This window comes from Heptranchias perlo, chromosome 10, assembly GCF_035084215.1.
Source record: "Heptranchias perlo isolate sHepPer1 chromosome 10, sHepPer1.hap1, whole genome shotgun sequence".
NCBI classification, from domain to species: Eukaryota; Metazoa; Chordata; class Chondrichthyes; order Hexanchiformes; family Hexanchidae; genus Heptranchias; species Heptranchias perlo.
The window spans coordinates 34,574,810-34,588,399 of record NC_090334.1 but is presented as its reverse complement, the minus strand read 5'-3'; the positions used below and the strand labels follow the sequence as shown (position 1 = coordinate 34,588,399).

Genomic DNA, 13,590 nt, shown 5'->3' with positions numbered 1-13,590 from the left:
CGATAATAGAAAATGTCATCTTTGTTCAACTTAATTTCAGTCCCTTCTCGTAACAGAAAATAAAATACACCATGCAGTTCGGTAATGCCTTTCTCAACCTTTCACAGACTCAGACCGAGGCTGGCATGGAGCCCAGTCAGCATTGTTGAGGTAGACTTTCCTAGGCCTTTACCTTCCTCTCTGCAGATCTTGCCAACTGACCTCAAATGTGCTTGGACTTACTTTTGTCCTGTAGCTGGGCAAGAAATTGGCTACCAGTTAGACAGGCTACCCACTCCTAGGTGGAACAACTCTTTTCTTACACTTTCCTCGCCCACCCCCCCCCCCCCATATGTAAAATAGGAACAGGAATATGCATTCAGCCCCTTGAGCCTGTTCTGCCATTCAATCAGGTCATGGAAAAATCTGCTTCTCAACTTCATTTACCCACCTTTGTTCCATATCGCTTGATAGTCTTATCCAACAAAAATGTATTGATCTCAGTCTTGAACATTTCAATTGACTCAGTATCCACAGCCTTTTGGGGAGCGAGATCCAAATTTCTACTGTTGTGTGAATAAGTGTGTCCTGATTTCACTCCAAATGGCCTAGCTCTACTTTTAACATTATGCCCTCTTGCTCTGGATTCCCCCACTAGAGGAAATAGTTTCTCTATAAAAAGACATACTTGCTCTCGAGGCAGTACAAAGAAGGTTCACTCGGTTAATCCCGGGGATGAGGGGGCGGACATATGAGGAGAGGTTGAGTAGATTGGGACTCTACTCATTGGAGTTCAGAAGAATGAGAGGCGATCTTATTGAAACATATAAGATTGTGAAGGGGCTTGATCGGGTGGATGCGTTAAGGATGTTCCCAAGGATGGGTGAAACTAGAACGAGGGGGCATAATCTTAGAATAAGGGGCTGCTCTTTCAAAACTGAGATGAGGAGAAACTTCTTCACTCAGAGGGTGGTGGGTCTGTGGAATTTGCTGCCCCAGGAAGCTGTGGAAGCTACATCATTAAATAAATTTAAAACAGAAATAGACAGTTTCCCAGAAGTAAAGGGAATTAGGGGTTACGGGGAGCGGGCAGGAAATTGGACATGAATTTAGATTTGAGGCTAGGATCAGATCAGCCATGATCTTATTGAATGGCGGAGCAGGCTCGAGGGGCCGATTGGCCTACTCCTGCTCCTATTTCTTATGTTCTTCACCCTATGGGATCCCTTTATCAATTCGATTGCCCCTTAACCGTCTAAACTTATGCAGCCTGTCCTCATAATTTACTCCTTTTAAGCCCTAGTATTTCTGGTCAATTTGTGCTGTGCTTTCCTTCAAGGTCAATATATCTTTCCTGAGGTTCAGTGCCCAAAACAACACAGCATCCCATGTGGGGTCTGAGCAAGGGTCTACAACTGTAGCATCACTTTCTCACCCTTGAATTACAATCCTCTTGAGAGGGCAACATTCCATTAGTCTTTTTGATTACTTTTTGTACCCATGCACTAGCTTTTAGTGAATTGTGTACAAGAACATCTAAATCTCTTTGCTCCTTCACAGCTCCTATCTCTTGCCATTGAGAAAATAGTCAGGTTTGCCTTTCTCCGATCCAATGTGGGTGACTTCACACTTTCCCACATTGGGTAAAACTATGGCAGATGGAGTCCATTCACTTGGTCTGTTTGTCTTTTTATAACTCTCCTGCTCCCATCTGCACAACTTACTGTGCCTCTTAATTTAGTGTCATCTGCAGACTTGGATATACAAACTCTCATTACTTCATCCAAGTCACTGATGTGGTGAAAAGCTGAGGGCTGAGTACAGATCCTTGGGGACCACCTGTCACATCAGAATGAACCTTTATCCTATTCTGTCTCCTAACTTCCAACCAATTACTGAGGACTATCCCAACACAATGAGCTTGGATGGTCTTCCAATGTGTGACATGTAGATAGGTAGAATTCTACAAACTGCTCTGCCTGCCTTGGCTTAAATACACAACTTTTGTCTGTCTTTTGTTCTTTCTCCACCCCCCCCCCCCCCCCCCCGGAACCCCCACCACCACTTCCTACCTCAGTTCTTGCTGCAAAGTAAATTTTAAACCCCTATGTTCTCAATTTAAGTTAAAAGTAACAGTTAAATATAAATCATGCCCAGATAGTCTGTAAAAAGGTGGAACATTCCAAAATATGACTGCCTTTTTGGAGGAAGCTGCAAGTGGTATTTAGGTTTAGGCATTGCTTGAAAACTTCAACTTTTCTTTTGCCCAATGCTGCTAACCTAGCACCCGGATTTTGTACCTTATAAGCTTGCATCTTTATTTTGAGCCCATAATTTTGTTTCTCAGCCTTGCATTTCTTGCTTTCATCTCTGCTGCACTACATTACTCTGGAGAGTAAATACCTGTTTTAGTTTTGGAGCAGGCATGTAGTAATGTATTATTGCTGGAGACTAAAATGAATATGCATATTGGGGAGACTGTAAATACATTTACACTGAAGGAACACTTTTCAAAAACAAAGTTTGGAATGGGAAATGCCTTTTTGGCCAGTAAGCCCACTTCCACAGTGCGTGCATAGCTACATCAACCCTGATCTCCCCACCCAAAATTTTAAATCCCTATGAATCAAACAAATTTATTAATATTTTTATAACCATTAATCCTTTTTCTGGAGGAGTATTGATTCAGTTCCTTTTCAAAACAATCAGTTGACACTGAATTATCTCCTTTCTTAATTCGTTCCACATACCCACTCTCCTGGGGGTGGGGTTAATTGATCTAATCTTTTAAGTACGAAATGATGTTTTGAGGAGCTGGTTCATCACAAACATACAAGTTGACTAAATTTTGTCTTTGGCTCTTCGGAAGCTAAAAATGCTAGCAAGTTTCTCAAAGAAATGACCTTTCATTTTAAAAATATAAAGCAAGTAACATAGGACTGATGCTTGAGGTATGTACATGTTATTCATTTTAATTACAACTTTGTTAAGCAGAGCCTTTACATAAACTTTGGTGAATTCAGCATTGAGCTACTTGGAAGGTAGACGTGGCAATCAAAGCAGTACTCTTCAGATTTTTTTAATTCATGCATGACTACTGAATTTATCTAAGCCAAAATGTTTATTGGCAAATAAAACTGTAACCTTTTAATTTCAGTTGAGATGCATGAACAATTTGGAGCACTGATAATGGGGATATAAACTTCTTCAGTCTGCTATTCCTTGTCAGCAAGCACTGACCAGGCTCCCCTCCTCACAGCATTACTTCTAATTTCTACTGCTAATATAAGGGGTTCCTGCCTCTGTCTACTGTAGGGTGGAATTCTGCAAACAGGAATTCCCACCTACAGTATGAAGGCAGGGATCCTTTCCATTAGCAGCAGCACTTGAAGTGGTGCTGAGGAGAGAGGCATAGTCAAGTCCATTAGCAGCAGTAATCTGGTAGCAGTAGCAGTAGCAAAGACAAAGGGGAGGGAGGAAATGGTTGATAATGCAGGGAAGGGGGCAGAAGCTGGCGGTGCTACTTTGGGGTGGGGGAGGAAGGAGAGTACCAGCATCAACTGAAATGGAGTGTGAAGGAAGAGTTCCAAACTTAACAAGGGGGAGAATAGTGCCATTTTGAGCTAGGTTAGAGGGGAGAAGAGTGCCAGGATGAATTGACCGGGAGAGGAAGAATGTCATGAGCTGTGAGAGTTGGAAGAGGGGAAGTGTCTATGAAAGTTTGGGATTTGGGTGAGGTATAGTGTCTCTGAAATTTACTGGCGGTGTTGGATGTGGAGAGTGATTGTTGAGGTAATTTTTGGGGAAGTGATATTCTGGTTCTTCCATTGAAAATCTAGGTATCGCTTTGTTTTTCCATTTTTAGATTGGAAATCTATCAACAATGAAGTCTAAAAGTGTTTAAAATTAACCATAATTGTAATGTAGAAATTCAAAATTTCCCGAGGGACTATGCCCCTGGACTACTCTAGCAATGCACCACCAATTTTGTGTCTTCACCATTCAGAGTTCCCTCTTCTTGCTTTCACGTATTCATGTGTTGTTTTTCTTCCCCTCTCCGATGTAAGTGAAGGAATGTTGGCACCTACAGCTTAAGTTACAAAGCCTGTATAACTACTCATATCAGAGGTTTATAATCAGAGCCATTCATAAAGTGTCAGCTTTTTGGGGTTTGTCAGATTTTTCTAGAATAACATGTAGTTTCTTGGGATCATCAACTTCAAAATTGGGAAGAGCAAAAGAGAGGAGGGCTTCCTGGTGCTCATATGGAGCAACTTCGTGAGCCATTCAGTTTGTGGTGCTGCTGCACTCCAGAGTGGGCCGTGCAGGCTGAAATGGTGTTGATTCCTGGTCATTTCTATGCAAGCAAGTTTTCTCCCTGGCTGATAAGCAGTGCTGCATTTGGTGCATTTTGCAGTATACCCACTTCTACAATTGTCACTAAAGAATGTAATACATTCTTCTGCAAAAACACTAAGTGTCCCAGAACCCCTGGATACAGAGTATGCACACGTCTAGAATTGCCATTACGCTGTTGTACTCTCTGGTTTAATTTAAATTGTTGAACTACATTTCATTGTAATACCATTCATTATTTAATTAGCATATTTAAAAAACTACAGTTTCAGGGTTTATATGTTCAAGCTGTGAGATCTGACCAAATCTAGATAATGAATGGCACGTTTCCTGAAAAAGGGATGCAAAGTAAAGCAGTCTTGATCACTGCTGTTTTAATTGGTGTGAGCATTTACACTCGTGTCTCCCTTCCAAAGTCGATGCTCCACCAATTAAATAGTACCCTCTGTGTCGAGAGTGATGGCTGGGTAATGTGTCAACCACTCGCAGTTTCAATCGCCACCCCTTACAGGTACCGGGAGGCAGAGCCACAAATATGTGTATAGTTTATAAATATTTCAACCGTTTTAAGATTATTATTAATTTAAATAGAGTTACAGTAGAAAATAAATTATTTGCACACGATCTTCCAGCACCTTGACCTATAGTCCTTTGTAAAACAATTTGCATTTACTATAGCGCCTTTAACATAAAGAAATGTCCCAAGGGCTTCACAGGGGCGTAAGGAAAACATAGATGCCAAGACAAAGAAGGAGATATTAGGTGATGTAGTAAAAAGCTTGGTCAAAGGGATGGGGTTAAAGCAGGGTCCTAAATGAGAAGCAGTAGGTGGAGAGAATTCCAGAGCATGTGGCCCAAGTGGCTGAGGACATGGTCACCAATGGTGGGGCAAAGGAAGGAAGAAATACATAAGAGTCGGAGGAATGGAAAGTTTATGGGGATGGAGGGCTGTAGCACTGGAGGAAGTTAAAGAGCCAGGCAAGAGTTATACCATGGAGAGATTTAAACAAGAGGATGAGGATTTTAGATCTGAGGTGTTGGGGGACCGGAAGATGATATAGGTCATTGAGGACAGGAAATGGGTGAACAGTACTTGGGGCAGGATAGGAAACAGGCAGCAGAGTTCTGGGCGAGCTGAAGTTTACAGGATGTGGAGGATGGGAGCCGGCGAGGAGAGCATTTGAAAAGTCAAATTTAGAGATGATAATGAAATGGATGAGGGTTTCAACAGGAGATGGGCTGAGGCAGGGGCAGAGGTGGACAATGTTAGGGGTGAAAATAGATGGGGTCTTTGTGATGGAGAGAATATGGGCTTGGAAGCTCAGTGCCAGGTCTAATAGGATGCTGAGGTTTTGAACAGTTTGTTCAGTGGCTGGGGAGGGGAATGGAGCTGGTACCAAGGGTATGAAGTTTGTGGTGGGAGGCGAAGATGATGGCTTTGGTCTTCTCAGTATTTAGCTGGAGGAAATTGCACTCATCCCTGATTGGATGTCAGACAAGCAGTCTGACAACAAAGAGATGGTTGAGGATTCAAGGGAGGTAGGTGGTGGAGAGATAGGCTGGGTGTCATCAGCATACATGTGGAATGGGTGGCATATGGAAGAGGAGGGGGGTAAGGATGGAGGTGATGATGAAGGCGTGGGAAGAGATGCTGTGGTTACGATCAGATAGGTAAGAGTGGAAAGAAAGAAAAGAAAGACTTGCATTTATATAGTGCTTTTCACAATGGCAGGATGTGCCAAAACACTTTATATTCAACAAACTACTTTTGAAGTGTAGTTACTGTTGTAATGTAGGAAATGTGGCAGCCAATTTGCGCACAGCAAGCTCCCACGAATAGCAATGAAATAAATGACTAGATCATATGTTTACGGTGTTGGCCAGGACACTGGGACAATTCCCCTGCTATTCTTCGAATAGTGACGTGTGGACTTTTATGTCCACCTGAGAGGGCAGATGGTGTCTCAGTTTAACGTCTCATCCAAAAACAGCACTTCGAACAATGCAGCACTCCCTCAGTAGTGCACTAAAGTGCCAGCCTAGATTATGCGCTCAAGTTTGTGGAGTGGCGCTTGAACCCACAACCTTCTGAGCTGGTGAGAGTGCTACCACTGATTGAAGGCTGACACCAAACAAATGAGGACTGTCCCACCGAGCTGGACAATGGAGAACACGCATTGGAGGAAGATGGTTTGGGCAACCATGTCAAAGACTGCAGGGAGGTTGAGCTGGGATAATGCACAATAACCAGAATCACAGAGAATGTCGTTCGTGATTTTGGTTAGCGTTATTTTCTGTGCTGTGAGAGAGAGGATTGGAAGGATTCAAACAGGGAATTACAGTAAGGGTGGGCACGAATCTGGGAGCTGAGAAGTTCAAGGAATTTGGAGAGGAAAGATTGGAGTAGTTTGCAAAGACAGAGGGGTCGAGGGACAGGTTCTGAAAGGGTGGTAGAGGAGAAGGAACCATTCACAATGTCAGCTAGCAGGGAGGCCAGGAAGGGAAGTGAGGTGGACAGCAGTTTATTGGAAATGGGGTTGAAAGAGCAGGGGTGGTCCGTAATGAGCTTGGAGATAAGTGAGAAACCAGAGGGACTGGGGTTCTAGGCTTGGTGGCGGGGTCTGAAGGATGATTTGTCTTGGTGGGCATTGGGATGGCAGGAAACAGCCGAGGCAGCTGACTGGATGGTCCCTATTTTAATGGCAAAGATATCCACAAGTTCCTCGCACTTGTTGAGGAGGTGAGGGTGGAAGGGGTACTTGCTTTACTAGAGAGAGAATTAGCAGTGTTTCCAGTGGAATATTTGATTGAACAATACAGAAAGACATAATGAATAACATTGGATATGATTATCTAAGAAGTACTTCAAGAAGAAGAATTTATAAAGTTTTCTCTAACATTAGTGAACAAAAATTTCATTTAAAAAAATTAAATATTTTCACTTATGTCAGAAGAATGTTGTTGGATAAACTTTTAACTGTAATAATTTTGGAATCCACATTCCTTATGACAAATAAGTTGATTCTGTGTATTTCAAATATCTGAAAATTGCTAATTTGTACAGGATGTTACATTGAATTTTTTATTTTGTTTTAGTTTAATTTAAGTGAAGTCAGGCAAAATTATTTATTGAATCTCCATCCTTGTGATAGTGATGATTTGTAAAATGCATTATTCTGTGAAGTTCTAGAACTGACCTCCAGTTTGCAATGATATTTGAAGTTTTTGGTATTTGGCATTATGACATATTTAGCATTGAAATGTTTGGTCAGTAACTTAACCACTGTAAGCTCAATTGCAGTCAGGAATTTGCATAAATAAATAATTAGAAAAGTTAAATGAAAAAAATGAATTGTTATTCTAATTGCTGTAGTAAAGTATTCTGTCTGCAAATGTTTTTAAAGTGACTGATCAATTAAGTGGTATTTTTTTTATCAATGCTGTATATATCTATATATAAATTATAATGCATTATAAATGACAACTGTAATTATATTATGTTCTGTATGGTATGTAACTATAATGAGGTTCATATATTATGAGAATTATTGGCAGGCTGGTTGTGTGTTTCGGAATAGCATTGATTTTGTAATGAGGTACGTATATATTCTATGCATTAGCAGGTTTGTTTGTGTGCTTGGTCAGCAAGTGTATGTATCTATTAAATGCATCATTAACAGACTGGTTCTGTATTTATTTCGAGGTTGCGCATGTCCGTGGTGATCAAGTGCAGGCTGCTTTATCTGATTATTTTAAGATTTTTGCATGCATTTTATGAACCGGCTGGTTTGTGAATATAAGATTTCTCTATGATTAGTAGGTTAGTTTGTATGTTAATTGTGATTTGACCATGCATGTTAAGGGCAGTTAGGTTGGTGTGGTTATTATAAGGTTTGTTATTATATATCATGCGTAGGTTAGTATGTATAATTATTAAAATGCTGTGATTGTACATAATGATCAGGTTGGTTTGTAAATGTTTATTATAAGGATTGTACATATATGACCTAAATCGTTTGTAATTATTTCAAGGTTTTTGTAACAATATTAGGAGCAGGTTCGTTCGTTCGTTCGTATTAGTCTGGTAGTGAGCGCGTTTCTTTGTATGATTATGATAAGGATTGAGATCGTATATTATGAGCAGGTGGCCTGTTGGTTTCTGTGGTCAGGGCAGAGCAGACTATGTGCTTACGGTGGTGGTGGTGATGAGTTCGGTCGTACTGCGACCGTTTCCTGTGTGCGCCCCCCCCCCCCCCGGACCCCTGTGAATGGTCGAATCCAGCCTCCTCCCCTCCCCCCCCCCGCAGCTGAAGTAACGGTCGAGTGTTCGCCGCCGATCCCGTGCGTGCTTCTCATCACTGCTGCCGCTCGCCATGGTAAGGGACTCTCGCCAACCGCTCTCCTCACCACCCTGCCCAGACTCCAGTCTCGACGCAACCCCGGGGACAAACGTGTATTTTTCCCCCCTTCCCAATTATCATTATTTATTTTCTTACTCCCTCCGCACCCCGGCTTTGGGGGTCTGGGTGGGTGGGGGGAGGGGTTATGGAGGGAGAGTGGACGTTTCGGGGTGCCGGCAAGTGAGGCCGTAGCTCGCAGCGGCCATTTTAACCTAATTTTAGCTGCTGCAGTGACCGGCCGGCACCTTCCATCGCATTTCTCTGCGTCTTCGGCAGCGCTCGGTGCTGGTGGTAAAGTTATCGCTTGTGATGGGCTAGCGGGCAGGTTAGTGAGACGACGGCTGCCAGCGGCTGGTACCCAGCCTGTGCCTCCTCAGCTCGTTGTTTCCCCCCCCCCCCCCCCCCAATGATATTTTATTTTTTAAAATATATGTATATTATCGATGAATGTTGCTGCGGATAACGAGACCGTGGTCGGTGGTTTCTGTCGTCTGTCGAGACAAGGAACGAGGACACGGCTTTGGGAGGGTGGGGGGGAGCTGGCAGCCATGATAGAGCAGATAACCCAGCACGTTTTAACGGGGCGATGTAGAAGTCTCTCGAAACAAGTGGGTGTGCGAATCCCGCTGTCCGGGGATTAGTCTGGCCGTCGGTATTTAAATGTTTTTCTTTTAGCAACTTCTGAGAGGGGCGAGGAGTGGTGCTTCGAATCGGTGCAATTGAAGTGCAGCCCGAATGGGGAGATTAACCTCGAAATGTGGGAGTGGGACCCGGACCCTGAGTTGTTCTAGAACTGGAATAACGGTTCTGTTGAATTTTGAAATGTTCGCCGCTTTTTTTTCTTTTGTAAATGCGTCAACATCTGATTCGGACATTTTAGCCCCCACTTGGTACCTTTTACTGGTTAAAACCTCGAGCGAGAGAGGAGGCATAATGCTCAATAGACAGAATCACCGAGAATATCGTTCGTGATTTTGAAATGAAATAATTTTCAATTATCTCTTTAAATGAGAGCGGTAACGTTTTACGTTCGGTCTGCCGGTTTTGAGGTGATTTATATTATTTTTGAGGCTTGTCTTGTGTCTGTTAGTAATTTTCAATACATGTCTTGGTTGTTAAAGAGCAGATGACTCTGGTTGGATTCTTTTGTTACAACGTTGAGCTCAAAGGCTCCCCCCGTCTGTCGCATACCACAATTTGCTGTAATTTGTGTCAGAATCCACTGCATCATTGTAAGTGATGCTTCTTCTGGCACCAGAGCCTTACACAGCGACAAAGTATAGGTGGTCCCTATCCATTTTCACGGAAACATTATCGTCTTTTTTTAACGACGCTTGTTTTAATCGCAGGGATTTTTTAAAAATCCATTTTTAAATTATTCTAAGCTTTGGGTTGCTGATTTCCATGCCATGTTGGGATACTGGAAGATATTTGTGAAGTGCTCATTTTTATTTTTATTTCCAAATAGGCCTCTGGAGTAACAGTAAACGATGAAGTTATTAAAGTCTTCAATGACATGAAAGTAAGAAAATCATCATCACCAGAAGAAGTGAAAAAAAGAAAGAAAGCAGTACTGTTCTGCCTTAGTGATGATAAAAAACAGATCGTTGTGGAGGGAACCAAAGAGATTTTGGTGGGTGAAATTGGAGAAAGTGTGCAGGACCCCTACACATCCTTCGTTCAGTTGCTACCTCTGAACGACTGTCGCTATGCTTTGTATGATGCTACATACGAGACAAAAGAATCCAAGAAAGAAGATTTGGTATTTATATTCTGGTATGCAGTAAAAAGAAAACTTGTATGGCTTTCTGTTAAGGCATGTATATATGGCACTGAAGATATGCATTGAATGGTTTCTTCTATTAGTTGTTGAAACAACATCATAACAATGAGTATTAACTTTTTTGCTTTTATTTCTGTTTCTCGTAGGGCTCCAGATAGGGCACCCCTTAAAAGCAAGATGATATACGCTAGCTCAAAGGATGCTATTAAAAGGAAATTCACAGGTTTTAAATTTTACACAAATTTTACAATTTTTCCTAATTTAGTTGTAGTGTAACAACAGTTTGACTATTTTCCTTGTTTTTCAGGTATTAAACATGAATGGCAAGTTAATGGATTAGACGAAATTCAGGACCGTATAACACTTGCAGAGAAACTGGGAGGCAACGTGGTGGTTTCACTTGAAGGAATATCCTTGCAAAATGACAATTGAGTGCCATCTTGACCCGTGGAGCTTCCATTTCTGCAGCTCTATTAATATCATTTGATCAAAGTTGGAATAGTTTAGGTTTTTTTTCCACGTAAAGGAGATCTCATTAACTTAAGCAGCCAACCTGCGGTTGCCCTTTAGACTGTTTGATCCCAGTAGTTTTTATGTAGAATCTCAAGGAATGCTTTCACGTCATTCATTCTAGCCAAAACAATTGGCGTTGCATGCATTCCTTGTTTCTTGTACACTGAATGTGAACGTTTATGTGAGTAGTTTAGAAATACTAAGGATAAGCTTTTGAAAACCTTGAGAGTATTGTCCACTGGTCAGGTGGTAGCCATTAATTCAGTATTGTAATTGTTAAAGTTGCACTTGATCATAGTTCCATGAGGCTCTTGTGCATTCATAACCCACTCCTGCCTTGATAGCCTAGTTTTGTGTCATGGCAGCATGTGTTCTACACTATGCATCAAAAGCACTTTTTGTAACTTTTTTTTGTGTTTTTAAAAAAAACTAAGGAATGCCAACCAAGTTTCTGTAGTTGTAATTGCGTCATCAGTGAATTGTAGCTCTTGAGTTTTCATTCCTGTTGTGCAGTCCTTAAGGAAGCAGTTGTTTATGTTGCCTTTTGTTTCCAGTGGAATGTACACTACTGAAAAAGAATGGGAGTCAACGTTTACCATGTTAGTTTTTTCGAACATTGAAACAGACATGCAAGATCAGTCATGATGGCAGTTACTGTATATAGAGCCTTAAATGGAACATTGTTTTTGAGATCAGAAAATTGGCCACGCTTACAATAAAAATTGTGGCTTATGACCGATTGCTGCTTTGTTTTTATTTTTCAATGATAAAACATACTAACTGGAAATTGCAACCTGCACTCATTCTATCTGGTTCTCCTTTGTAAATGGCCATACTGTAATATGTTTGTTGCAATAGTATTTTGCCGATTTGATAATTTTCAATTCAGTGGAATCATTTCAAGTATCTTTAAATCTGCATTTTTGAAATACAAATGTAGTAGATTTAAATTCAACTATACATTATTGATTGTGTTTATGGCTGAGCTGTAAACTATTAAGATTTAAATAATAAGCAGCAAGTTATTAGCAAGAACTGATCCTGCTTCTGGAGGTAAATGAAGTGTACTAGTAAGATGGCATATTTTAGTAAAGTATTATGGTTGTCAGAATTTACATATAATTAATTGAGCATCTTTTTTGAATACACTAAACAGATTATATTAAAACAGGACAAACCAAGACCATAGATTCTGTCCTAGATTCACTGTACAAAAGCTTTAGATTTTACAATTTTTAAGTATTAATTAAATGTTTAGACATTTAAACTTCTAATACTGAACATTTTTTTTTAAATGGAGGCTCAGTACTTTGTACAAACACTCATTCTAAAAGAAATTATGAAAACAAGTGATTTTTTTTGGGAAGTATGTGTATATAAATGTGGAATGTACAAAATCCTTTTACATGTGAACTTTGGAGACACAGTTCTGGTTACACTTGGATGTCAACTATTAGTTACTGGATTTGGCTCAAAGCCAACAGTTGCTCTCCTACTAGAGAATTTGATCTGCACGCTGTGAGCAATCCTCTGCTAGTCAGAGCTATTTATGGAAAACGCATGCTTTTGTGTCTTGTCATCCTTGTCCACAAATGGCAAAACTGGACATAGTTTCAGTGTTGGATAAAAGGGAAGCCCTGCCAGGCAGCCAAACATAGCTGTCAAATATTGCATATCTAAAGAATGCTTTTCTAGAAGGCTAGAAAAAATTAAGTTGAGTATATTGAATGCCTAAAAGTTCAGCCACACAATATTCTCCATATAACTGCATGATGCCCAGAAATAAACTCCCTACAGTATGTCAAATTACAGGTTTTTGCTTCAAAATAAATTGTGATCTTTGAAGCAATTCTGAATTTGTACATTAGAAGCTAGATTTTGTAAACATTCATCTGTTCTGAAATTTTGTATCTTTAGAATTTTATGTTTGAAATTTTTTTCTGTGATGTAAGATACTTGGAATGTTCTGGGGAACAAATTTGTTAGGTCATTTAAAAGTACAAACTAATCTGCATGTGTTCAATGAGATGGTCTGTATGGATAATTTTCTTGGGTATTTTATCTCATTCCATTTTGATAAAGGGGAGATGATATGGAACAGTTTACATTCTAAAATGTCCCGACTAACTCGCATGTAACTTGCATTTTTGTAATTTCTGAACATAGGAAGTGTTGATTTGTTTCAAAACAATTTCTTCCAGATGTTGCAATTAGATATTGATAAGTGAAATAATACCTTAAATTGTATTTTGAAGGTAGTGCTTTTTTGAAAGTGTAATACGTTTTTTTAGCAGTTCTATATTTTTGAAGACCCTCAATTTTACAACTTTCTTGTTTTGCTCTGCCGTTGTTTCAGGTCCCTGTGTAGGTACCAGAGTACCTACAGCATGTCTATTGACACTACTGTCAGCCAATGAGTTGGAGGCAGGACAGGACTTATAGCCGCACAGTGTGTTTTACAGAAAACAAAGTTTATTTACTCAGCAAACGGCAAAGCAAGCAAAGTCTGTTTAGAGTCTGTTCAAAAAGAGTTTGAGCTGCAGCATACAGAGCTCATGA

At 40.5% G+C, this 13,590-nt stretch overlaps 1 protein-coding gene across 2 annotated transcripts; it reads left to right on the top strand.

The window, feature by feature from the left end:
- The first annotated feature begins 8,631 nt into the window (after positions 1-8,631).
- cfl2 (cofilin 2 (muscle)) lies at positions 8,632-11,766 on the top strand. 2 transcript variants are annotated; one of them, XM_067991442.1, is made up of 4 exons: positions 8,632-8,711; positions 10,204-10,511; positions 10,665-10,741; positions 10,826-11,766. In XM_067991442.1, the coding sequence occupies exons 1-4, from the start codon at positions 8,709-8,711 to the stop codon at positions 10,948-10,950; spliced, it is 513 nt and encodes a 170-aa protein (XP_067847543.1). In that variant the 5' UTR covers positions 8,632-8,708; the 3' UTR covers positions 10,951-11,766. The 2 variants fall into 2 exon arrangements, with proteins under 2 accessions (XP_067847543.1, XP_067847545.1); XM_067991444.1 differs by lacking the exon at positions 8,632-8,711 and adding an exon at positions 8,968-9,060.
- The last annotated feature ends 1,824 nt before the right edge of the window (positions 11,767-13,590 follow it).